A 24,885-nucleotide genomic window follows, 5' to 3' on the forward strand; every position below is an offset into this window, starting at 1 on the left:
TCTGGACTCTCGTTATCTCATTTTTGAAGGCTTCCCATTTTCCAGCCATACCTTTACCTGAATCATCCACCCCCCCCAAACAACTATTGAAAGTTCTTACCTAATTCCATTAAAATTGGCCTTTCTCCAATTTAAAACTTAACTTTTACATCCAGTCTACCCTATTGATGTGGTTTATTAGGCAATTTCTATTATAAAAGTATATGTGGAAATTTATTATGGAAATAATGTGCACAGATAAGATTTTTAATTTAAAATGGAATGTAAAATCTTGAAATAGGGGCTTAAATGCATCAATGCTTTCTGGTTCAGTTCCGGCTCTGAGTTTACAAGAAGTCCATACTTGATTTGAATTTTCAGAAGAGTTAGAGATTTTATTGAACTGCTGTTCCATGTTTTCAATTCTTGTTTTCTTTTGTTATGTATTTGGTCACACTTTTGTGTTAACTTTTTCCATATGTTTGATTCACTTTTGAAATGACAATGGTTATGATTATATAGTTACAACTTGAGGCCACTTGGTGGCTCTGTGCAGCAATCACAACACTTTACCTTGATGCGCTGCCAACTCGTTAAAGTTTTACATAGAAAGGGAAACTTTGAATGAATGTATTCCAAAAATCTACTGTTTTGGTGCTTCCAATTTTCCATTTATTTTTAATCTTGCTAAATGGGCCTCTGTCATCTCTAGTTACTTTTGCCCCTGGAAGGTGGAGGTAATTCTTTTGCATCTATTTGTTAGTTTGGAAATGTCACATCTCAAAAAAAGCGATCGACAGATTTTAACAAAACTTGCTGCAAAGTGAGGAAGCCCAGTGAGGAACTGATTTGTTTTTTTTGGAGAAAATGCAGACCTAGATCTTGGAATAGAAAATTAGGACTTAGAGTCAGGAGTAGATAATTTGGCTCTTTGAATCTACTCCACCATTCAATAAGATTATTACTGATCTGTTTGTGGTCTAATTTCCAGTTTCTTGTCTGTATCCCATAATTCTTGATGCCCTTGTCTATCAAAAAATGATTTAACACAGCCTTGAATAAACTTTAATGACTCCGCCTCCATTATATTTTACGAGAATTCCACCTTTTCATGATTCTGAGAGAGAAAAATATCACCTCATCTCCATCTTAAAGGGAAGAGCTCTTATTTTTAAATTATGTTCCGTAGTTTTTGTCTGTCCCTGCAGTGAAAACATCAACCAAGCATCCATCCTACCCAGTCCATTCAAGCTCTTATAAGTACTTACACATCATGAAAATGTCAAATTTCCTTAGGACTAATTTCCTTGCACTAATTTACTCTTTAAAAAATTTTTGTGCATTTTTTTTGAAAAAGGTAAAGTCACCATAGTCTTATGATACAATAGTGCTGCTTGCTCGTTAGAGAGATACTGGTGGTGGTTGAATCTGAGGTTTGCTAGCCTTAGGTGAGGGAAAAGGTTGAGCAGGAAAGTCCTTTGTGGTAACCTTAGTTGTGTGGGAATATAACACATGCTGTTAGTGTCACGCTGCATCACAAAAGAACCATCCAGCCAACTGAGCTAACAGGTTCTTTGATTTAGAATTTGTGGATTATTTTAGAAAATTGTCGATTGTATCCAGTGTTGTCGTGATATTTGTCAAAGCTGTCAAAATATGAGCAGAGATTTCAGAGCAGTATGTTAAATGTGGATTAGTCTGAAGTTTCCTCACTGTGGTGGAAGCTCTTAATAAAAAGATTTTTTTTTCAGCTTTGCAGTTGCAGAGCATCACCCAGACAGGGAAATGCATGGGAGATGTATGCACTGTATTAGTGCCCTCTTCACTTGCCTCTGAATTTTTGATAGCTTTCAGAAAGACATAGATAAAGCATGCAAAATGAAATCAGAATGGACATCATAAATCCATAATATGGAAGTATTGAATTTAACTTGAATTTAGCAATGTGACCCAGACACCTTCAAGAATAGTTTATATAAATAATTGACAATAAGGTAAATTATGCACTATGTGAAGACATCATTGCTATGTACAGAAGAACCTCAGTTATCCGAATGACATGGGCAGGGAGTATTTTGTTTGGATAATCGAATGCCGGGTAACACAGCTTAACCAGTCATTGGGACCTTGCGATCTTGTTTGGATAATCCGAAATTTGGATAATTGATATTCGGATAATCGAGGATCCTCTGTTAATGGAGAGTACAACATCAGTGCTCGATATTAACATTGCTTATAAAAAAAGCCTAATTTTTACTTTAGAGAGTAAGCATATACAGCCAAAAGGTAAATATATAAAATTTATCATTGCAATATTTGTGCTTTATCTCATTGAAGTTTTATTTCACTTGTCCCATGTTACTCAAAAATATTCTATTAAGTGTAAACTTGTAAACAAAACTTAATTCCATTGTCTTGAATTTTGGGTAATCTAAATAGTTGTGTCATGTTTGCTGTGCCAGCTATCATACATTCGAGTCCTATGAACTAGGTAATTGTTAAGCAAGCTTCTGAAGTAAATTAGCTGTGTCGTACAATTGCAATTGTACAATATCAGCTGGAATCTGCCAGTTTTATTTTGTACTATATATGCTATTTTCTCAAACTCTTTCTTCCATTTGCATTGTAAAACTGTGTATATGAGTTTCTTGTCGAAATTCCAATGTTACATGATACCGTTGACCTGTAATTGTCACATATCTTGCAATTTGGGTGGCATCTTACCCAGAATTAACCAAAGTGCTTGCTGAAAATCACTTGTCACTACTTTTCTTTAACTAGCAATTCTGTTAAGATATAATTTTAAAGAAAAAGAGCATTTCAAATGATTATATATTTCAGAATATATACTTATACTGATCCAGTAAGTTTTGTTTTTCATCTTCTAATGCATTTATGACAGGATTTACTTGGAAGTCTTCAGGTTCTTCCAATTCCGACTTGATATTTTACCCAGGTTTGTTGACTGTATTATCTAAATGCTACTGTATAGTCTGAACTTCTGTAATATATGCATTTTCCTGGGTTGTATTTAGAGAGCTGAAATGCTCAAATGTTTTTCTTCAGCCTCTAGCAGTTTCCTGTCCAGTTATTTTTCTGAATAACTTGTAGGACAAACAGGTTTCTGGCAGTGCCATTCTGTATTTAGCTAATAGGAATTAACTATGATTTTTGAATGACTTCATCATAAAGTCATTCGCAGTGTACTATTTTACTGTATCAATTACAGTGGTTGAATTGTGGATTTATAATATTTGATATTGAATTTGGAGATTTTCTCTTTTATTTATGGAAATTATTGAGAAGAGCAAGGTGGAGATTCCAAATATGTTCAAATTTCAAATCATGACAAGTAAAGAATAAACTTGCATTTGTCATCGGAACCATTCGCTAATGAATGTGATTGTCTACCTAGAAAATTCCATGTCATTGGTCATAGGTTTTGTGAGTCATTGCAAAGCTGATGAGCCTGATCCTAAGGCTGCACCTCTGACCATATGTTTGGCAGGTGTTTCTGGAAGGTGGGAGTGGTCCTTGACCTTGAAAGTGTTGGCATTCCTTTCTCCAGTTTCTTGTCTGTACTTCCTCTTGCTGATGAGAGTTCTTGAAGAATTATGCCCCTTCATACAGGAGTTTCCTCCAAGCCAGTTTCTTCTGAACAAGGGTCTTCCATGCATTGATGACTATGTTGCAATTGTTGAGGGAAGCCATACAGCAGTCTATGAACATTTCCTTCATCTATCTTTCATACAAGTGTCTTCCTTGAGCTGGTTGAAGAAGATTTCCCCTTTACTTGAAGGACACAGGAGGGGAGTATTTTGTTCGGTTAATCGAATGATGGATAACATAGTTTAGCCAAGCGTCAGGGCCTTGTGATCTTGCTGGATAATCTGATATTCGGATAGTCGAATGCCGGATAATTGAGGTTCCTCTGTATATGGGAGATGATGGCCTATTGGTATTTTCATTAGACTATTAATCCAGAGACCTAGGTAATGTTCTGGGGGCCCATATTCAAATTGCCCCATGACAGGTGGTGGAATTTGAATTCAATTTTTAAAAACTGGGATTGAAAGTCTAATGATGACTATCAAACCATTGCCGATTGTTGGAAAAACCAATCTGGTTCACTAATGTCTGTTAGAAATCTTCCATCTTTACCTGGTCTGACATCATTATGATTCCAGACCCACAGCAATGTGGTTCTCTCAACTGCCCACTAGGTAATTAGCAATAAGGAATTATGTGCCGAGTAATGTCCACATCCCATGAATGAAGAGAACAAAAAACAAAAAATTTGCTTTGGTAATGAGAATTCAGGCATCCTAAATGTGGCCTATCACACGGAGTTGGTTGTGGATGATCATTGCCTTGATGCTGATGCTGTTAGCTGCTTCAGTGAGGCTGATTTGTTAAACCTCCCAAGTGAGGGGAAGGATCCATCTCAAAGAACGTTGGTGGTACTTCTCAAGAGTCTTGTAGTGGCATCTAGATTAGATTAGATTAGATTAGATTAGATTACTTACAGTGTGGAAACAGGCCCTTCGGCCCAACAAGTCCACACCGACCCGCCGAAGCGCAACCCACCCATACCCCTACATTTACCCCTTTAACCTAACACTACGGGCAATTTAGCATGGCCAATTCACCTGACCCGCACATCTTTGTGACTGTGGGAGGAAACCGGAGCACCCGGAGGAAACCCACGCAGACACGGGGAGAATGTGCAAACTCCACACAGTCAGTCGCCTGAGTCGGGAATTGAACCCGGGTCTCTGGCGCTGTGAGGCAGCAGTGCTAACCACTGTGCCACCGTGCCGCCCACCATCTATACCTAGTCCAAGTTTCAGAGCCATATAGAACAAGTTAGAAGGATGACTGCCATATGCACAAGGATTTAGATATCAGAACAGATGTCAAGAATATCAAAGACTTGCATTCTTGGGCATCCGAAGATGGTGTTCACAGATTGGATGTGATGTTGAATATCTGTATTGATGGCAGACTTGGATGAGAGGTGGCTTTTCAGGTAAGAGAAGTTTTGGAGGATTTCTCAGTTGATCCAATATAGGGGTGGACTGGAAACTGACCTCCGACCAAGCTTGTAAAGGAATTGAATCTTATTCAGGTTGAGGCTGAGACCAATTCTTAATGTGCTTCCACGAAGACATTAAGGAGTCTTGAAATTTCTGTTCAGAGAGAGCAGAGATTACATTGTCATACACATATGAAGTTTCACAAGGAACGTCAGGGTTGTTTTCTTCTTAGATTTTAACTGGTTGAGGTTTGAACATAGAAGATAGAACAATGCAGTGCAAAACAGGCCATTCGGCCCTCAATGTTGCTTGTCCCCCTACACTATCCCATCATCACCCATGTGCTTATCTAAGGATTGTTTAAATCTCCCTAATGTGGCTGAGTTAACGACATTGGCAGGCAGGGCATTCCACGCCGTTACCATTCTCTGTGTAAAGAACCTGCCTCTGACATCTGTCTTAAATCTATCAGCCCTCAATTTGTAGTTATGCCCCTCGTACCATTATCCTCGGAAAAAGACTTTCACTGTCTACCCTATCTAATCCTCTGATCATCTTGTATGTCTCTATCAAATGCCCTCATAGCCTTCTTCTTTCCAATGAGAACAGACCAAAGTCTCTCAGCCTTTCCTCATAAGACATTCCCTGCAGACCAGGTAACATCCTGGTAAATCTCCTTTGCATCTTTTCCAATGCTTCCACATCCTTCCTGAAATACGGTGACCAGAACTGTACACAATATTCCAAGTGCGGCCGCACTAGCGTTTTATATAGTTGCAGCATGATATTGCAGCTCCGGAACTCAATCCCTTTACGAGTGAAACCTAACACAACGTATGCCTTCTTAACAGCACTATCAACGTGGGTGGCAATTTTCAGGGATCTATGTACATGGACTCCAAGATCCCTCTGCACATCCTCACTACCAAGAATCTTACCATTGACCCAGTAGTTTGCCTTCCTGTTATTCTTCCCAAAGTGCATCACCTCACATTTAGCTGCATTGAACTTCATTTGCCACCTCTTAGCCCAATTCTGCAGTTTATCCAAGTCCCCCTACAACCTGTAACATTCTTCCAAACTGTCCACTACTCCACCGACTTTAGCATCATCTGCATATTTACTAATCCATCCACCTATGCTTGCATCTAAGTAATTTATAAAAATGACAAACAGCACTGGTCCCAAAACAGATCCTTGTGGCACACCACTAGTAACTGGACTCCAAGATGAATATTTTCCATCAACCACCACTTGCTGCATTCTTTCAGAAAGCCAGTTTCTAATCCAAACTGCTAAATCACCCTCAATCCCATGCCTCTGCATTTTCTCCAACACCCTACCATGTGGAACCTTATCCAAAGCTTTACTGAAGTCCATGTATACCATGTCAACTGCCCTACCCTCATCTACATGCTTGGTCACCTTCTCAAAAAACTCAATGAGGTTTTTGAGACATGACCTGCCCTTGAAGAAACCATGTTGACTATCTGAAATCAAATTGTTGCTTGCTCGATGATTATAAATCTTCTCTCTTATAATCCTTTCCAAAACCTTTCCTTCATCAAAAGTAAGGCTCACTGGTCTATAATTACCTGGGTCATCTCTACTGCCCTTCTTGAACAAGGGCACAACATTTGCAATCTTCCAGTCTTCTGGTACTAAACCTGTAAACAATGATGACTCAAATATCAAAGCCAAAGGCTCTGCTATCTCCTCCCTAGCTTCCCAGGGAACCCTCGGATAACACCATTCCGGCCCAGGGGACTTGTCTACTTTCACTCCTTCTAGAACTGATAATACCTCCTCGTAACTAACCTCGATCCTTTCTAGTCTAATATCTCAGATCTCTTTCTGCTCCTCTACAATATTCTCCTCGGTGAAAACCGATGAGAAATGTTCGTTTTAGCACCTCTCCGATCTCCATCGATAGCTCTTGACCTGTGGCATGTACCTATCCCTTTCCATCACTAAACTAAACGTAACTGAATTATGGTCACTCTCTCCAAAGTGTTCACCTACAACTAAATCAAACACCTGGCTTGGTTCATTACCAAGCACCAGATCCAGTGTGGCCTCCCCTCTTGCCGGCCCCTTCGACATACGGTGTCAGGAAACCCTCCTATACACATTGGACACAAACTGATCCATCTGATGTACGAGAGTTATATAGCATTTCCAGTCAATGTTGAGGAAGTTAAAGTCTCCCATAATGACTATGCTGTTCCTTTCACTCCTACCCAGAATAATTTCACCAATCCTCTCTTCCACCTCCCTGGAACTCTGGGGAGGCCTATAAAAAAAATCCAAGCAGTGTGACCTCTCCTCTCCTGTTTCTAACCTCAGCCCACACTCCCTCTGTAGACTAGCCCTCATCAAAAGTTCTTTCAACCACCGTTATGCTATCCTTGACTAACAAGGCCAAACCTCCTCCTCTTTTACCGCCTTTCCTGTTCTTAATGAAAGATCTAAATCCTGAAATCTGCAATATCCATTCCTCACCCTGCTCTATCTATGTCTCTGAAATGGCCACAACATCGAAGTCCCAGGTACCTATCCATGCTGCAAGCTCACCTACCTTATTTTGGATACTTCTGACTTTGAAGTAGACACAGGTCAAACCAGCTTGCTGTCTGCCAGCACATTCCTGTGACTGTGAAATCCTGTCCCTGTCCTTCCTACTCTCATCCTCCTATGCACTGCAACTATACCTCAGGTTCCCATCCTCCTGCTGAGCTAGTTTAAACACATCCGTATAGCACCAACAAATTTCCCACACAGGATATTAGTACCCCTCTGGTTCAAGTGAGGACTGTCCTTTTTGTACAGGTCCTACCTTCCCCAGAATGAGCCCCAATTATCCAAGTACCTAAAATTCTCCCTCCTGCACCATCCTTGCAGCCACGTGTTCAGCTGATATCTCTCCCTATTCCTTGCCTTGCCATCACATGGCACGGGTAACAAACCAGAAATAACTACTCTGTTTGTTTTAGCTCTCAGCTTCAAGGTTTGTGCGAAGATCTCAGCTTCCACCCTAGCTCCCTAAAGTCATGCCTTACATCCCTATCCTTCTTTCTACCTATGTCGTTGGTACCTACATGGACCACGACTTGGGGCTGGTCACCATCTCCCTTCAGGACCCCAAAGATGTGATCTGCGACATCACGGACCCTGGCATATGGGAAGCAACACACCAATTGCGAGTCTCGCTCGTTCCCAACAAACCTTCTATCTGAGCCTGTAACTATTGAGACCGCAATGACTAACACTCTCCTCCTTTCCCTCCTTCCCTTCTGTGCAACAGGGACAGGCCCTGTGCCAGAGACCTGGGCCCCACTGCATACCCCTGGTAAGTCGTCCCCCCGCCACAGTATCCAAAAGGGTATGCATGTTTTTCAGGGGAACGACCACAGGGGATCCCTCCACCGACTGTTTTCTCCCTCTTCGAACAATTACCCAGCTTTCTTCATGCCTAGGAGTAACTACTTCCCTGTAACCCTTATCTATCACAACCCTTATCTATCACAGAATGATCGGAAGTTCATCCAGCTCCTGCACCAGTTCCCTAACATGGTCTTGGAGGAGCGAGAGTTGGGTGCACTTCCTGCAAATGTACTTGGATGGGACACTAATGGTGTCCCTCACCTCAAATATCACGCAGGAGGAACATTTCTCTCCCTGCACTGCCATCCCTGCTAGTTCCCTTATTAGAAAGTAAAAAAGAAGAGACGCTTACCTCATGTATCCCTGGTCTTTAAGGTTAGAGGAGGTGGTTGGGTGGGAGACCCTACAAAGGTCGGGTCTCAGGTTTAGAAAGCACTGACTTCTGTAGCTGGAAGGAAAAAAAGGTCTCTCCTTTCCCAGAAACCTCTGCTCTCTGATTTCAAATATAAAAGCTCAAATCAGTGACTCACTGCTCTCGGCAAGCCCCTGGTCCAAGCTCCCGCCCTTCGTGCTGCTGCTGCTGCTGAAAACAGAAACTTTCTGCCTATTCAGTACACAAAGTTCACACTACTGGAAGCTTGTCCTTGACGAGGTGAAGAGTGGAAGTGAAGAGTGGGGCAGTGAAACATTCCTGCGTGACCTCTGTCCTGATCGCAAAGATTTCTGTTATATCACATTAGTCGACATCTTGCCGTGGAAGAGACATAGGATGTTGATGAATTTCACTGGGCAGCTGGCCCTTGACAGAGTCTTCCATAGCACTTCCTGATTGACTTGAGTCAAAAGCCTTGGTCAGGTAGGCAAAGGCCGGATAGTTGTTGTATTGATTCTGGCATTTCTCTTGGAGTTGTCAAGCAGTGAAAATCATGTCTGTAGTTTCATTATAGTTGGAAACCACATTGGCTTTCAAGGAGGATTTCCTCAGACTGAGAGATGATGTCTAACAAGGATTTGCGTGATGATCTTCCTGGTGATGGATCCATGGTAGTTCCCATAGTCTACTTTGTCTCCTTTCTTGGATGACGGTGGTGATGGCAGTATCCCTGAGATCAGCAGAGATTTATTCTTTGTCCAAGATTTTCAAGAACAGTTGACAGAGTTGATGGGCAAGGTTCGCTCTTCCAAGTTTTAAAATCTCTGCTATAATCTCAACTACTCTTGTGGTTTATCCTTTCTTCACGTGTCTAATGGCAATTTCATTTTCTGCCATAGTAGGTGGAAGTCCAAGATCATCTTTGAGGAGGAGTGGGGGATTTTCTCAGAACGTGCTCTTGTTGATAATTGTATCGTGATTAAGGGGTTCTTTCAAGTTTTTCTCCATTGAGGACTGATGTATTCTGTGTCTCAAAAGGATTCCATCCTTACTCAAACTAGTTTGCAGCCGTTGGGTTCATATATTACCTTTTGTGGCACCACCTGAAGAAAGCCTGGGTATCATATTTGTCAACAAGAAGTTGCAGCTCCTTAGCTTTCTCAGTTCACTTTTTTCCTTGATTTCCCTCTTTTTTTTTGTAATGCTGCCTTTGGTGTTTGAGTTCTCCTCTTTGCCTTGCTGGATTGGGGATCCCCTCTGAATCAACTTGCATTTATATAGCATTTTCAAGACTACAGGATTTCTTAATGCTCTTAAAACTAGAAAAACTTGCAGCTGGAATAGTAACTTAGATTTTTTTGATGCATGACCAATGCAAAATCGTTTTGGTAACGAGAATCCAGAGAAAGTATATTACTGTTAGGGTGAAAGGAAAGGCTGGTAGGTATAGAGAATGCTGGGTGACCAAAGAAATTGAAGGTTTGGTCAAGAAAAAGAAGAAAGCATATTTAAGGGAGAGACAGGATAGATCAAGTGAATCCTCAGAAGAGTATAAAGGAAGGAGGAGTATATTTAAGAGGGAAAAGGGGGACATGAGATAGCTTTGGCAAATAGAATCAAAGAGTTTTTACAAATACATTAAGGGAAAAAGGGTAACTAGGGAGAGAATAGGGCCCCTCAAAGATCAGCAAAGTGGCCTTGTGTGGAGCTGCAGAAAATGGGGGAGATACTAAAGGAGTATTTTGCATCAGTATTTACTGTGGAAAAGGATATGGAAGATATAGACAGTAGGGAAATAGATGGTGACATCTTGCAAAATGTCCAGATTACAGAGGAGGAAGTACTGGATGTCTTGAAACGCATAAAGGTGTATAAATCCCCAGGACTTGATCAGGTGTACCCTAGAACTCTGTGGGAAGCAAGAGAAGTGATTGCTGGGCCTCTTGCTGAGATATTTGTATCATCGATAGTCACAAGTGAGGTGCTGGAAGACTGGAGGATGGCTAGCGTGGTGCCACTGTTTAAGAAGGGTGGTAAGGGCTAGCCAGGGAACTGTAGACCAGTGAGCCTGACGTCGTGGTGGGCAATTTGTTGGAGGGAATCCTGAGGGACAGGATGTACATGTATGTGGAAAGGCAAGGACTGATTAGGGATAGTCAACATGGTTTTGTGCTTGGGAAATCACGTCTCACAAACTTGATTGAGTTTTTTGAAGAAGTAACAAAGAGGACTGATGAGGGCAGAGCGGTAGATGTGATCTATATGGTCTTCAGTAAGGCATTCAACAAGGTTCCCCATGGAAAACTGATTAGCAAGGTTAGATCTCATGGAATACAGGGAGAACTAGCTATTTGGATACAGAACTGGCTCAAAGGTAGAAGACAGAGGGTGGTGGTGGAGGGCTGTTTTTCAGACTGGAGGCCTGTGACCAGTGGAGTGCCACAAGGATCGGTGCTGGGTCCTCTACTTTTTGTCATTTACATAAATGATTTGGATGCGAGAGTAAGAGGTACAGTTAGTAAGTTTGCAGATGACACCAAAATTGGAGGTGTAGTGGACAGTGAAGAGGATTACCTCAGATTACAACAGGATCTTGACCAGATGGGCCAATGGGCTGAGAAGTGGCAGATGGAGTTTAATTCAGATAAATGCGAGGTGCTGAATTTTGGGAAAGCAAACCTTAGCAGGACTTCTATACTTAATGGTAAGGTCCTAGGGAGTGTTGCTGAACAAAGAGACTTTGGAGTGCAGGTTCATAGCTCCTTGAAAGTGGAGTCGCAGGTGGTTAGGATAGTGAAAAAGGTGTTTGGTATGCTTTCCTTTATTGGTCAGAGTATTGAATACAGGAGTTGGGAGGTCATGTTGTGGCTGTACAGGACATTGGTTCGGCCACTGTTGGAATATTGCGTGCACTTCTGGTCTCCTTCCTATCGGAAAGATGTTGTGAAACTTGAAAGGGTTCAGAAAAGATTTACAAGAATGTTGCCAGGGTTGGAGGATTTGAGCTATAGGGAAAGGCTGAACAGGCTGGGGCTGTTTTCTCTGGAGCTTCGGAGGCTGAGGGGTGACCTTATAAAGGTTTACAAAATTATGAGGGGCATGGATAGGGTAAATTGGCAAAGTCTTTTCCCTGGGGTCGGGGAGTCCAGAACTAGAGGGCATAGGTTTAGGGTGAGAGGGGAAAGATATAAGAGAGACCTACGGGGCAACATTTTCACGCAGAGGGTGGTACGTGTATGGAATGAGCTGCCAGAGAAAGTGGTGGATGCTGGTACAATTGCAGCATGTAAGAGGCATTTGGATGGGTATATGAATAGGATATCTAGTCGGCATGGACAGGTTGGACCGAAGGGTCTGTTTCCATGCTGTACATCTCTATGACTCTCTTAGCTTTTCACCAGAATTGCAGCTGATGACAGTCCAAAGTATAGCAGGGCATCTGTCTTCTTGTACAATAAGACAAACATTGTATATTGTTAACCTATAAGATTTAACGATTAAGAAATGAACAGAGAAAAGACAGAGGAGGCTGAATTGGAAAGATGAATTCAAGGCTCTGAAAAGAAATAAAGATGAGATTGAAGAGAGTGAAGAAACACACAATGGTAGGGAAGAATAGTATTTTTCAAATTTTATGGTTTTAATGTTTAGATTAGATTACTTACAGTGTGGAAACAGGCCCTTCGGCCCAACACGCAACCCACCCAGACCAATTCCCTACATTTACCTTTTCACCTAACACTACTGGCAATTTAGCATGGCCAATTCACCTAACCTGCACATTTTTGGATTGTGGGAGGAAACCAGACCACCTGGAGAAAACCCACGCAGACACGGGGAGAATGTGCAAACACCACACAGAGAGTCGCCAGAGGCGGGAATTGAACCTGGGTCTCTGGCGCTGTGAGGCAGCAGTGCTAACCACTGTGCCACCGTGCCACCCACAATGTCTAAAACAGGTGACCACATAAATAATTTTTTCTTCTCGACATGAAAATTTAATTGGAAATCATTAATAATTATCACTAAGTCTATTTTTCTAAGGATACTATAATGGACAGTTCATGCATTTAGCAATTTCATGAAAACCACAGTTTGATGCAAAGTTAACAGCAAAAAGTTGCAAATCGGACAAAAACAAGGTAGTTTGCAACACATGGGGCATCTCTTCCTCTCTAGAAGTTATTGGTCCATTGTGTCTTGATAGCAGCCTGATTGTTTACAAACATCTTTTAAAAATAATTGAGTCCAACTTACATGTTAATATATTAACCCATGTCAAAGCTTTTAGGTCAGAGCTTTTCAAAAATTTTATTTGTTTTAGGATGAATATAAGACATGGTTTCGGGCAAAGGTTCACAAATTGCTTTCACCTGGAACTGATCCAATGGAGAATTTGGAATCCCAAATAACTAACAGAATGGAAAATGGAAATGAAAATGACACAAGTCTGCGCTCTATCGACCGAAACAAAATGCTGCTGCTGGGGAAAATAGCAGAGTCTGAAGGAGTGCTGGTAAGAAGAGATCATAGACTCGTTTATATTATAGCATAGGAAAAACTAATTGGGCCCATACAAATTGTGTTAACATTTGATTGGAGTTAGATTAGATTAGATTAGATTAGATTACTTACAGTGTGGAAACAGGCCCTTCGGCCCAACAAGTCCACACCGCCCCGCCTAAGCGCAACCCACCCATTCCCCTACAAGTACCCCTTACCTAACACCACGGGCAATTTAGCATGGCCAATTCACCTAACCTGCACATCTTTGGACTGTGGGAGGAAACCGGAGCACCCGGAGGAAACCCACGCAGACACAGGGAGAACGTGCAAACTCCACACAGTCAGTCGCCTGAGGCGGGAATTGAACCCGGGTCTCTGGCGCTGTGAGGCAGCAGTGCTAATCACTGTGCCACCGTGCCGTCTACCATAACCCATTTACTTGACACATGCTATTTCCCTGTATATTTTTTTCAGTACTGAATACACCTACTTTGATAGATATTGTTGTCTGTACTTTAATAGCTACTAAAGCAGGCTTGTTCAACTTTTTGCCTGTGGAACCACATTTCAGTTCTTCCCCCATAAAGATGAGGTTTGGCATATTAGTAAGCATGAATTTAAAAATAACTCTAAACAGTTAGTTGATATTTAAAATTAATGTGTAACTAATAAAAATGCCAATTAAAAGTCCCAAGCAGCAGAACTAATTAATAACCTTATTTCGCTGTTCTTTCAGTTCAGAAGTAGACCTAAATAGACACTGATCAGCCCCCGTTGCTGATCACCAGGAAAGGGGAGGCGACGAGATCCTGCTAAGGAGTTGGGTTATGTAATACTGGGTTTTTTTCTGATGGTAAACATTTTAATATGGCCTTTTAAGGAATTTGTATGAAATTGTGAATTGGAAGCAGGATGCCTTTCAGCCTGGGTTGTTCACCCTCTCTCAGTCTGCTTTCTAGATAGATTTTTAGGAGAAGGTGGGGAAAGGTAGGTGAGTCATCTCTGTATTCTCTCACATTCTTACCTATCCTCTCACCCTGCTGCACTTAATTCCCTCTCACACTCTCATTCTATTCTGTCTGTCTCTCTCTATCTCTCTCGCACGCACACACACATGCACGTATCCTACTCCCTCCTTTCCCCAGTTGTCATTACTCCTGCTCTCACTTCATCACAGATACAAACTCTGTTACTTTCTCCCTCCTGGCCCCTACACTCATACACCTCATTTACCCCTTCCCTCACCCATATAGATACCCTAGGAAATGATGTCACCACAGGAAATGACATCACCAATTCATGGAAATCCAAACACATAAATAGAGAGTGGGCTACACCACCAGTGCTTCATCCGGAGGCTCACTGTAGGTGTTACCTAGTATGTTGACAAAACATCTGAAAACGAACCTTCCAGATCAGCGAGCAAATCTATATCCATAATTACCCTTTCACTCCCTCTCCCACATTCTTAATCTGCCACTCACTCCTCCCTTCGTTACCCTCATACTCCTCCTCACTCATTCTTTCCTACCCACAAACTCCCCATCTCATTCCTACTGTTCCTCTAACACACAGTCCCTTCTCTCCTCCTCATCCCTATTACTCACTCTTTCCTCCTCACGCTCCCTTCACTCTTCCCCTTTGCTCAATCTTCTCTCCTTTTTCTCACGCTTTCTCCTCTTCACTCAATCGCTCTTCTCCCTCCCTTAATCACCAGCTCACTCCAACACATTGATTACTTGTATCCCACGGACATAAATACACACTCAGTCTTCTTATTTAAGGTATAATCAATACCTGTTCCCAAATTCAGTTTAATTTTAGGCATTCCTGCCAGATCCTACTAGATGATAACACAACCCACTACTGAATGAATCCCTTTTCATAATCTGTCAGTTGTATGCATGTTAAATGTTTACTTGCCCTTTATTGGAACAATCCTTAACAATTTATAAATATGTACTTTAAGTGCTCTGCTGTTGTGTATTTAACATTGTTATAGTTTTTTTTGCCCCTGCCTCAGTTCAACTGCTGAAACCTTCATTTATCTCTCCATTACTGCTAGACTTAGTATTCCAATAAATTCCTTAGCAGTCTCTCTTGTTTTGCCTATTGTAAACATCCAAAGCTCTGCAAATTGTGTTTTTTTTGACGTGTTGCCCTTGTACTCACTGATCTACATTGACTCTGTCAAGCAACACCTTATTTTAAAATTGTGTTCTTGTTTTTAAATTTGTCCATGGCCTCATCCCACTGTATTATCAGCTTTTCCCATATTATGAGGTATCACCACAGTACAAGTAGTTCACCTTGGTATCAACCATCATTTTAGATTTGACAGCTGGTTTTACAGCCAGAGGTCTTTCCTGACACTAGCTTTCTACCTTTATCTGTGGTTGGAAATTATAGCTTGGCTGGTCAGAAAGCTCTCTACATTTACCACTAACTATTGGCGTGTTGGAGTAACCTACAGGCTGGCAATCAATCTGTTAAGCTACGTTATAAATACACTTTCCATGGACATCAAATCCTGGAGTTAGGCAGGAATCTGAAGCTTCCAGCTTAGAGGCTATAACAGTGCCGCAAAACCTCCTTCAGCCTCGTTGATCTTTGCTTCTAATTTCGTCAGTCCTATATTGCTGTGAGATATTTGTACACTTTTGATACTAACCTCTTGAATACCCCATTTTAATTGCTGCACCACTGGGGGAATCATGTTCTTTTGTTCCTCCTCCTTCCTGAAATGCAGCCTTGGGTCCTACCTTTTTTGATCAAACTTAGGGCCTTCTACCCTAATATTGATTTATGTGGCTCAGTGTTTAATTTTGCTTTCTAGCATACTTTTAAAGTGTCTTAAAGGTATTTTCTTACATTACAACTGTTATAGAAGTCTAAGTAGTTTTGTTATGCAACATCATACTTTATTAAACTTAATGTCAATATTGATTTTCAGGTTCGATATTTTGTACATCACAGCATAACATACTTCTGGAACAGCTTCTTACAAAATTTTAAAGACCTAAAGTAAGACCATTTAACCAATGAAGGGGTAATCGTGAACATTTTCTTATACAGAATACAGCATTTTTACTTGGTTTAGTAGATTGAACTGACCTTTTTTCGATAAAATATTAAATTTTCTCCATATGATTATGGAGTGAACTGCAATTACAAGATTGTATGTTTTTAGCTATTTAATAAATGCATCAATGATGGAAACTATAATCACATTTTTATTTCCTAGGGGACTGGCTGAGGGTGTTTCATGGTCTGCTATTCATGGCCAACATAGTAAAGGATTGAATAAAGAACTTGAGGAATATCGGTAAACTATCCATTTATACACTTGTGATTCCATACTGTTCATCTTCAACATGTTTAAGAATTAGATTTATTTCTTTGAATTGTTTCTTTTGTACTAACATGCTCAGTTGTAATTTTACTTTTGCATTCCTGGATTACTTTAAATCACCTTAGTTATATTTTGTGTATTTGCACTGTCTAATTGAGCAAGTTACACCTGCACTATGCATTGGCTGGTGTGAGAAAAATAATAGCATTTCAGAGAATGCACCACAAATTTGAGGACAATGATGCCAACATTTTCTTTTGGTTTAGTAATCCAGAAAACCAGGCTAATGTTCTGGGAACATGGATTCCAAACCCACATGACAGATGGTGAAATTTGAATTCACTTAAAATCTGGAATTAAAGAAGCTAATCTAATGGTGGCCATGTAGCCATTGTCAATTTTTTAAAACATTAATTCTCTGGCTGGGGATATAGCAGGATAGGCCAATGTTTATTGCCCCATCCCTCATTTTTAAAATCCATCGGGTTCACTAATGTCCCTTTAGGGAAGGAAATTATTGTTCTTACCTGGCTGACTTATTTGGGACTCTCAATGTAGTTGACTCTCAACTGCCCTTTGGGCACTTGGCAATGGGCAATATCTGCCAGCTGAGACAGAGATACCCACATCCCAGGAACAATTTATTAAAATGCCTGTAATTGTTTTTTTAAAAATGTTGAAACAACTCAACTAACTTATTTGTGTTGGTGCTGTTTTGAGATGATGTCTATTCTGATGGTTCGCTTGATATACAAATCAATGGTATTCTTCAAAGTGTTAGGAATTCACCTGTGCTTTGGACAGAATTCCTGTCCTTGAAAATACCCTGGTGGAAACAGATGAACTGGACATTCATTTAACTTATACAAAAGCAAGATGTTGCTGATGCTGGAAATCTGGAATGAGGCAAAAAGTACTGAAAATACTCAGCAGGTCAAGCAGCACCTGAGGATAGAGGAAGGCAGAGTTAACATTTCAGATCCATGACCTATCATTAAATGTAATGTAAAGTAGCTTAATGCTGCATAACTGACTTCATCTCATTAGGATCTGTTCATTCTGTGTTCTGAAAGTTTAGAGCACAACTTAAGGATAGATATGAAAAACTATCCAATTTTGATTTAATGGGATTACTGTTAGATCTCAGGTTAAGCTATTGTCTGCTGAGATATGGCACAGTATGACCTGCATGCAAGACCTATGGTTGTGGGGTCAGTGGACCCAAGACAATGTCAAAGACAGAGCAGAAATTGCAATGTATTATATACATTCATTTCCCTCTGCATAACAAAACTATCCAAACATTTTTTCACTCTTCTGCGCATGAGACTATAATTTATATATGTCCAGATATAATGTTTTCATAAAATACAGGCTTTTATTTGGTTTATTTGTATATTTTAATTTTGTGAATTGTTTCATAAAGTTTCCTTCTGTAAGGGGTTATTCAAAGTTGAAAAATTATATCTACTGGTGCTGAGGTGAACAAAAAATATCTTTGTCAAGAAAATTGAATTACAGTGCATTAAGTATACACCCAAAATGTTTGAATCTAAATTGGCCTTGAATTCTTGAAAACGAGCTTTAAATGAACAGAAAGAAAATTGTGTTTGTGCATTGGTTAGAGAGTTTATGGATACTTATTTATTATTAGACTAAATTTTATGTTTGACTTTTATTTCTGTGCAGGAAACTGTTTTTTGGATTGAACGAAGTTGAAGTCAAAGTGCCTTCTGTTTTTAAACTCTTAATTAAAGAGGTGAGTATACATTAAAAAAAACTATATTGGAGACTTTTCCATTGATTTCCCCATTCCAAGTGTCCATATTTTTAATCTTAGCTCTGGTAGTACCTTCTATTTTCCCATTTTCCTGTGTTTTTACATATTCTTGATGTCCTTGCTTTCTAAATAAGTGTATTTCTCAATTTTAGGCACCTGGTTGAAATGTATATTTAGCTTCCTTTAACAGCATATTCCATGTGCTTTCAACTGTTTGTGTGAAATATGTTTATTTTTCCCAGATGTATACAGATCGTTCTACTATAACACCCGTTTCGTTAACGTAAATTTGCTATAACATGATTGCCCAACTGGGGACATTGTTTCTAAAGCGCAATGTTTTAATGCACGTATTGGTTATAACACGATTCTAGCCACGTTAGTTTAAATGGTGCTGGTATTACGCAATTTTCTCATAAGACGGGAATGCACGAGAATGGAATTGCTGCGTTATAGCAGAACTGGCTGTAGTTCCACTCAAATAGTTCACATTCTAAGATAATGCATTGTTCTGGATACCTACGACATTTTAAACACCTTAAATCGTCTTCAGGCTCTATATTGTAAGTTTTATCTAGTCTTTATTGCTCAGTCCTCACTCTTAGTATCACCATCATTATTATTGATTGAACTTTCTGAAATGTCAAGATATCCTTTTGAAAATAGAGTCCCAAAAACTGAATGTAATAGTACAAAAGAAGTCTACCTTGCACTACTCTCAACTCATTCCTTAAGCTTACATTGAACATTCTACACTAATAAGCCAACTTTTGATGACTTTTGTCAATATAAGAAATAGAGAATCATACCAAATAGGTTAAAAATCACACGACACCAGGTTATAGTCCAACAGGTTTATTTGGCAGCACTAACTTTCAGAGGGCTGCTCCTTCATCAGGTGGATGAAGGAGCAGCGCTCCAAAAGCTAGTACTTCAAAATAAACCTGTTGGACTATAACCTGGTGTCATGTGGTTTTTAACTTTGTACACCCCAGTCCAACACTGGCATCTCCAAATCATATCTGATAGAAGCAGGAGTGGAACTTTCAGCCCTTCGGGCTTTCTTCAGCCAATATGATCATGGCTGTTCCTGCTTTCTCCTCATATCCTTTGATCCTTTTAGCCCCAAGAACTATATCTAATTCCTTCTTGGAAATATTCAATGTTTCTGTCTTAACTGCTTTCAGGCAAAGAATTCCATTGACACATCATTCTGAGTGAAGTAATTTCTCCTCATTGAAGTCTCCTCATAAATGGCCTACACTATATCTTAGACTGTGACTCTTGCTTCTGGACTTCCCGTTCATTGGGAACATCCTCCTTGTGTTTACCATGTCTAGTCTTTTTAGAATTGTTATTTATGGTATAGCAATTGTTTTTAATAATATGCAGGGTGGCACGGTGGCACAGTGGTTAGCACTGCTGCCTCACAGCGCTAGAGACCCGGGTTCAATTCCCGACTCAGGCGACTGACTGTGTGGAGTTTGCACGTTCTCCCCGTGTCTGCGTGGGTTTCCTCCGGGTGCTCCGGTTTCCTCCCACAGTCCAAAGATGTGCAGGTCAGGTGAATTGGCCATGCTAAATTGCCCGTAGTGTTAGGTAAAGGGGTAAATGTAGGGGAATGGGTGGGTTGCGCTTCGGCAGGTCGGTGTGGACTTGTTGGGCCGAAGGGCCTGTTTCCACACTGTAAGTAATCTAATCTAATCTAATCTAGGTGAAGAAGATCAATTTGGCAATATATCAGGACACTTAGTGAAAATGTCTTGTGGTTGAATTAGGGCATAAAAATAAATACAAGACTACATAACGATCACCTTCAATATTATCCAGTAAGGAATGCTTTTATATGGTACCAAAATTCCTAACCATCTTTGATGATCTACTCCATGCCACATATTTTGCCATTCTTTGTGTAGATTATAATTTTCTGCGTTTTGTTAAATTAAACCACATCAGGTATTGTTTTCCCAACTTCTATATTTGTATGTCTGATTCAAAAAATGAAGGCTATGATGGAAATAGGACCACTAAATGATAGACTGGATAATACCACAATTAACAATAGAGATATAACAATTAGATTATACAGTCAAAAAGGCAGATATCATCTGTTCATCTGCCTTTCTTGTCAGGCCTCTTGCATTGAAATAAATGTAGTTTAATTTATCAGTCTTACCTCGTTCTCTGCCTTGATCTTGCCTGCCTTGACTATTTGACTTACTCCTCTTCTCAGCTGTACCAGCCTCAGTCTTATCTTTTTTACTCATTTATATAAATGATTTGGATACGAATATAGAAAAAATGGTGAGTAAGTTTGTAGATGACACCAAAATTAGTGGTGTAGTGCACAGTGAAAAAGGTTATCTGAGTATAACGGGACCTTGATTCGATGGGCCAAGGAGTGGCAGATGGAGTTTAATTTAGTTAAATGTGGGGTGTTGCATTTTGGTAAGGCAAATCAGGACAGGACTTATACAGTTATTGGTAGGGTCCTGGGGCTGTTGTCGAACAAAGAGAACTTGGGGTGCAGGTTCATAGTTCCTTGAAGGCGGAGTCAGAGGTACCCAGTGTAGCGAAGAAAGCGTTTGGTAGGCTTGCCTTTATTGGTCAGTGCATTGAGTAAAGGCGTTGGGAGGTCAAATTGTGGCTGTGCAGGCCATTGGTTAGGCCACTTTTGCAATACTGTGTTCAGTTCTGATCTCCCTGCTATAAGAAAGATGTTAAACTTGAAAGAATGCAGAAAAGAAAGGATCTTGTCGGTGTTGGAGGGTTTGAGTGATAGGAAGAGGCTCAATAGACTGGAGCTATGTTCCCTGGAACATCGGGGGCTGAGGAGTGACCTTATTTAGATTTATAAAATCCTGAGGGGTTGGATAGGGTGAATAGTCAATTTTTTTTTCCCCAAGGTAGGGGAGTCCAAAACTAAAGGGCTTGGGTTTAAGTGAGAAGGGAAAGATATTAAAAGGGATCTACGGGGCAACGTTTTCATGCAGAGGAATGGAAATTAGTGTGTGTATGGAATGTGCTGCTGGAGGAGGTGGTGGAAGCTTGTACAGTAACAACATTAAAAAGGCACCTGGATTGATACATGAACTGGAAGGGTTTAGATGGATATGGTCCAAATGATGGCATATGGGACTAGGTCAATTGTTTTGGATATCTGGTCAGCATGGACAAGTTGGACCCAAAGGTCTGTTCTTGTGCTGTGCAACTTTGGATCGATGACTCAATTTTGAAGAGTTAATTGAGAGAATGGACAATGATGATGCTGTAGTTGCCAGTTAGCAGGATTTTAGTGACAAATTAGAATGAAACTTCAAAATTATTAATGAAGTGTGAAAGTAAATAAAGAACCATTTGAGGAGACAATAGGTTCAGGAATCAGTACCATCATAGTCTTGGTTCCAATTCTCTACAGTATTTTTGAGGGAGTGTATTGATGAGTTGTACCATAGAGCCTTTCTCTGCTAAATTAAAACTGTATTAATGTATTGATAATTAAGCCCTGCAACTCCTTCAGTCACACCATTAGCATAAAAGTGTTGATTCAGTATTTAAAATTAATTGTTTATTTGTGCTACTGTCCAGAGTAAAACAAAAAATCACTAGGGCTGTTTGATTAAGTCAAAGTAATCAATTTATGGTAACATAAACTACAATCTTAGCACAAGTGAGCAACACAGGTTAACTGCTGAGCTATCAACCAGAATTAAAATTACATCTCCTTAATTCTAAACGTAGACACACCTCAAAACGGACTACAATCTCTGCTGGGATAATCAGTAAAAGAACAGGCTAAAGGGGAAAATAATTCAGTTGGCCAAAAATTATAATCTAGAATGTCAATACTTTTCAGTTTACTGGGTTTCCTTCTGCCAGAATTGAATTACTGACATCTGTAGAATGATGGCCAAATTACAGTTCTAGTTGCAGTCGACCTAGACCCTAGTCTTTGGGAGGTCAGGCAGCATTCAAGGGCTTTTGCCCGATTCTTCTGCTCTTTCTTCTAGTCTTTGGGAGCCAGTTTTTCTGGTTTTACAAGGTAGTCAGAAATATTGGTCTTTGGAAAGGTTTGTGGTATGTTTTCCTTACTGACTCTCAAGTCTGTAAAACAGAAAATTCTGACCAAATCCCCAGGTCTGGAAGTATTGTTTATCAGGCTGCTCTAGGAGATGCACAAAGAAATTATTAAGACCCTGATCAAATTTTGAAATAGTCTCTCGTCACAGTGGAGGTGCCAGAGGACAGCTAATATGATTTCAGTTTACAAGAAGGGTGGTAGGGATAGACCAAGGAACTATGGACCAGTGAGTCGAATATCAATGGAAGGCAAACTATTGGAGAAAATAGTGAAAGAGAAATTTAATCTATATTTAGAAGGCAAGGCTTGATCAAGGATCATCAGAATAGCTTTGACAGAAGGAGGTCATTCCTAACAAATCTAGTGGAAATGTTTGAGAGTTTTCAGAGAAGGGAAGGGTAGTTTATGTAGTTTATATGTATTTTAGCCAGGTCTTTGACAATGTCCCACCTGCAAAATTAGTAAAGAAGGGAAAAGCTCATGGGAAGTAGAGAAACTTGGCAAGTTGCATCCAAAATTGGCTTAGGGACAGGAGACAGGGTGGTGATAGAAGGCTATTGGTGTGACTGGAGCCCAGTGTGCAGTGACATATAACAGAGACCAGTGCTGGGTCCCTCATTGTTTGTGATATATGTAGATAAGAATGTGGGAGGGATGATAAGTAAATTTGTGAATGATACAAAGATTGACTGGCTGGTTGACAACATCAAAAACTGTAAGTACAACAAATTTTTATCTACCCACCTCCATAACCAGCGCTCCTCAAACATTCCAGAAGATTCCCCTGGCCTCGGAAACGCCATTAGCCATGCAGCTGATGCAGCTACCACCCCCATGCTGATTGATGATGTCACTTCCGCCCCATCATGGCCACTCCCACAGCCACTTCCGGCCCTCACATCATTGCCGATGCCACATGCTCAGTGACTTCCGCCACCCCTACTGCCGTGTCTGCCACCACTTCCGCCCCCACCAGCGCCACTCACCTGCATTCTGCTGACACGCCCCCCACAGACCCCACTGTCACTATCCCCACCCGCCAGAACCCCGAGGGGAGCACTACCCCTGCTCATGCCTCCACCCCCATTCCCCCCACCATCACACCCACTCCAGGTACTGGCTCCGACCCCACTCCCAGCTCCACACCCACACCAGATCCCAGCTCCCAGCCCTACCGAGTTTTCACCATCCCCCCGGATCTCCCACTCACTGAGGACGAACGATCAGTCCTCAGCAAAGGACTCACATTCATCCCCCTCCGTCCACACATCAATGAATTTAATACACGCCGTGACATCGAACACTTCTTCCGTTGCCTCCGCCTCCGAGCTTACTTTCACAATCAGGACCCCCGCCCACCTTCCGAGGACCCCTTCGCCCACCTCCAACACACTGCATCCACCTGGACACCCCGCGCTGGCCTATTACCTGCCCTCGACCTCTTCATTTCCAACTGCCGCCGGGACATTAACCGCCTCAACCTGTCTACCCCCCTCCCCCACTCCAACCTCTCACCCTCACAACGCGCAGCCCTCCAATCCCACTGCTCTAATCCCAACCTCACCATCAAGCCAGAGGAAAAAGGGGGCGCAGTGGTAGTCTGGCGCACTGACCTCTACACCACTGAAGCCAAACGCCAACTCGAGGACACCTCTTCCTACTGCCCACTCGACCATGACCCCACCCCCCATCACCAGACCATCATCTCCCAGACCATACAGAACCTCATCACCTCAGGAGATCTCCCACCCACAGCTTCCAACCTCATAGTCCGGGAACCCCGCACTGCCCGGTTCTACCTCCTTCCCAAGATCCACAAGCCTGACACCCTGGCCGACCCATTGTCTCAGCATGCTCCTGCCCCACTGAACTTATCTCTACCTACCTCGACACTGTCCTATCCCCCCTAGTCCAGGAACTCCCCACATACGTTTGAGATACCACCCACGCCCTCCACCACCTCCAAGACTTCCGTTTCCCCGGCCCCCAATGCCTCATCTTCACCATGGATATCCAATCCCTCTACACCTCCATCCGCCATGACCAGGGCCTCAAGCCCTCCGTTTTTTCCTCTCCAGACATCCCCAACAGTACCCTTCCACCGACACTCTCATTCGTTTGGCCGAACTGGTCCTCACCCTTAACAATTTCTCCTTTGAATCCTCCCACTTCCTCCAGACCAAAGGGGTAGCCATGGGCGCACGTATGGGCCCCAGCTATGCCTTCTCTTTGTTGGCTACGTAGAACAGTTGATCTTCCGTAATTACACTGGCACCACTTCCCACCTCTTCCTCCGCTACATTGATGACTGCATTGGCGCCACCTCGTGCTCCCGCGAGGAGGTTGAGCAATTCATCAACTTCACCAACACATTCCATCCTGACCTTAAATTTA

The 24,885-nt window shown here is 41.4% G+C and overlaps 1 protein-coding gene across 4 annotated transcripts in view; it reads left to right on the forward strand.

Annotated features, from left to right (window-relative positions):
* atp13a3 (ATPase 13A3) overlaps positions 1-24,885 on the forward strand; it is a 192,363-nt gene that overhangs the window by 36,041 nt on the left and 131,437 nt on the right. For all 4 annotated transcript variants that reach the window (XM_087993558.1, XM_087993559.1, XM_043702269.2 and 1 more), the window contains exons 4-7: positions 13,097-13,288; positions 16,232-16,302; positions 16,523-16,603; positions 18,320-18,389. In XM_087993558.1, the coding sequence (XP_087849684.1) occupies positions 13,097-13,288; positions 16,232-16,302; positions 16,523-16,603; positions 18,320-18,389 (414 nt within the window). The remainder of the gene's footprint in view (positions 1-13,096; positions 13,289-16,231; positions 16,303-16,522; positions 16,604-18,319; positions 18,390-24,885) is intronic.

The sequence above is a fragment of the Chiloscyllium plagiosum genome, unplaced genomic scaffold, assembly GCF_037043375.1.
Source record: "Chiloscyllium plagiosum isolate Xiang-an unplaced genomic scaffold, Cpla_swu_hap1 HiC_scaffold_13, whole genome shotgun sequence".
Taxonomy (NCBI): Eukaryota; Metazoa; Chordata; class Chondrichthyes; order Orectolobiformes; family Hemiscylliidae; genus Chiloscyllium; species Chiloscyllium plagiosum.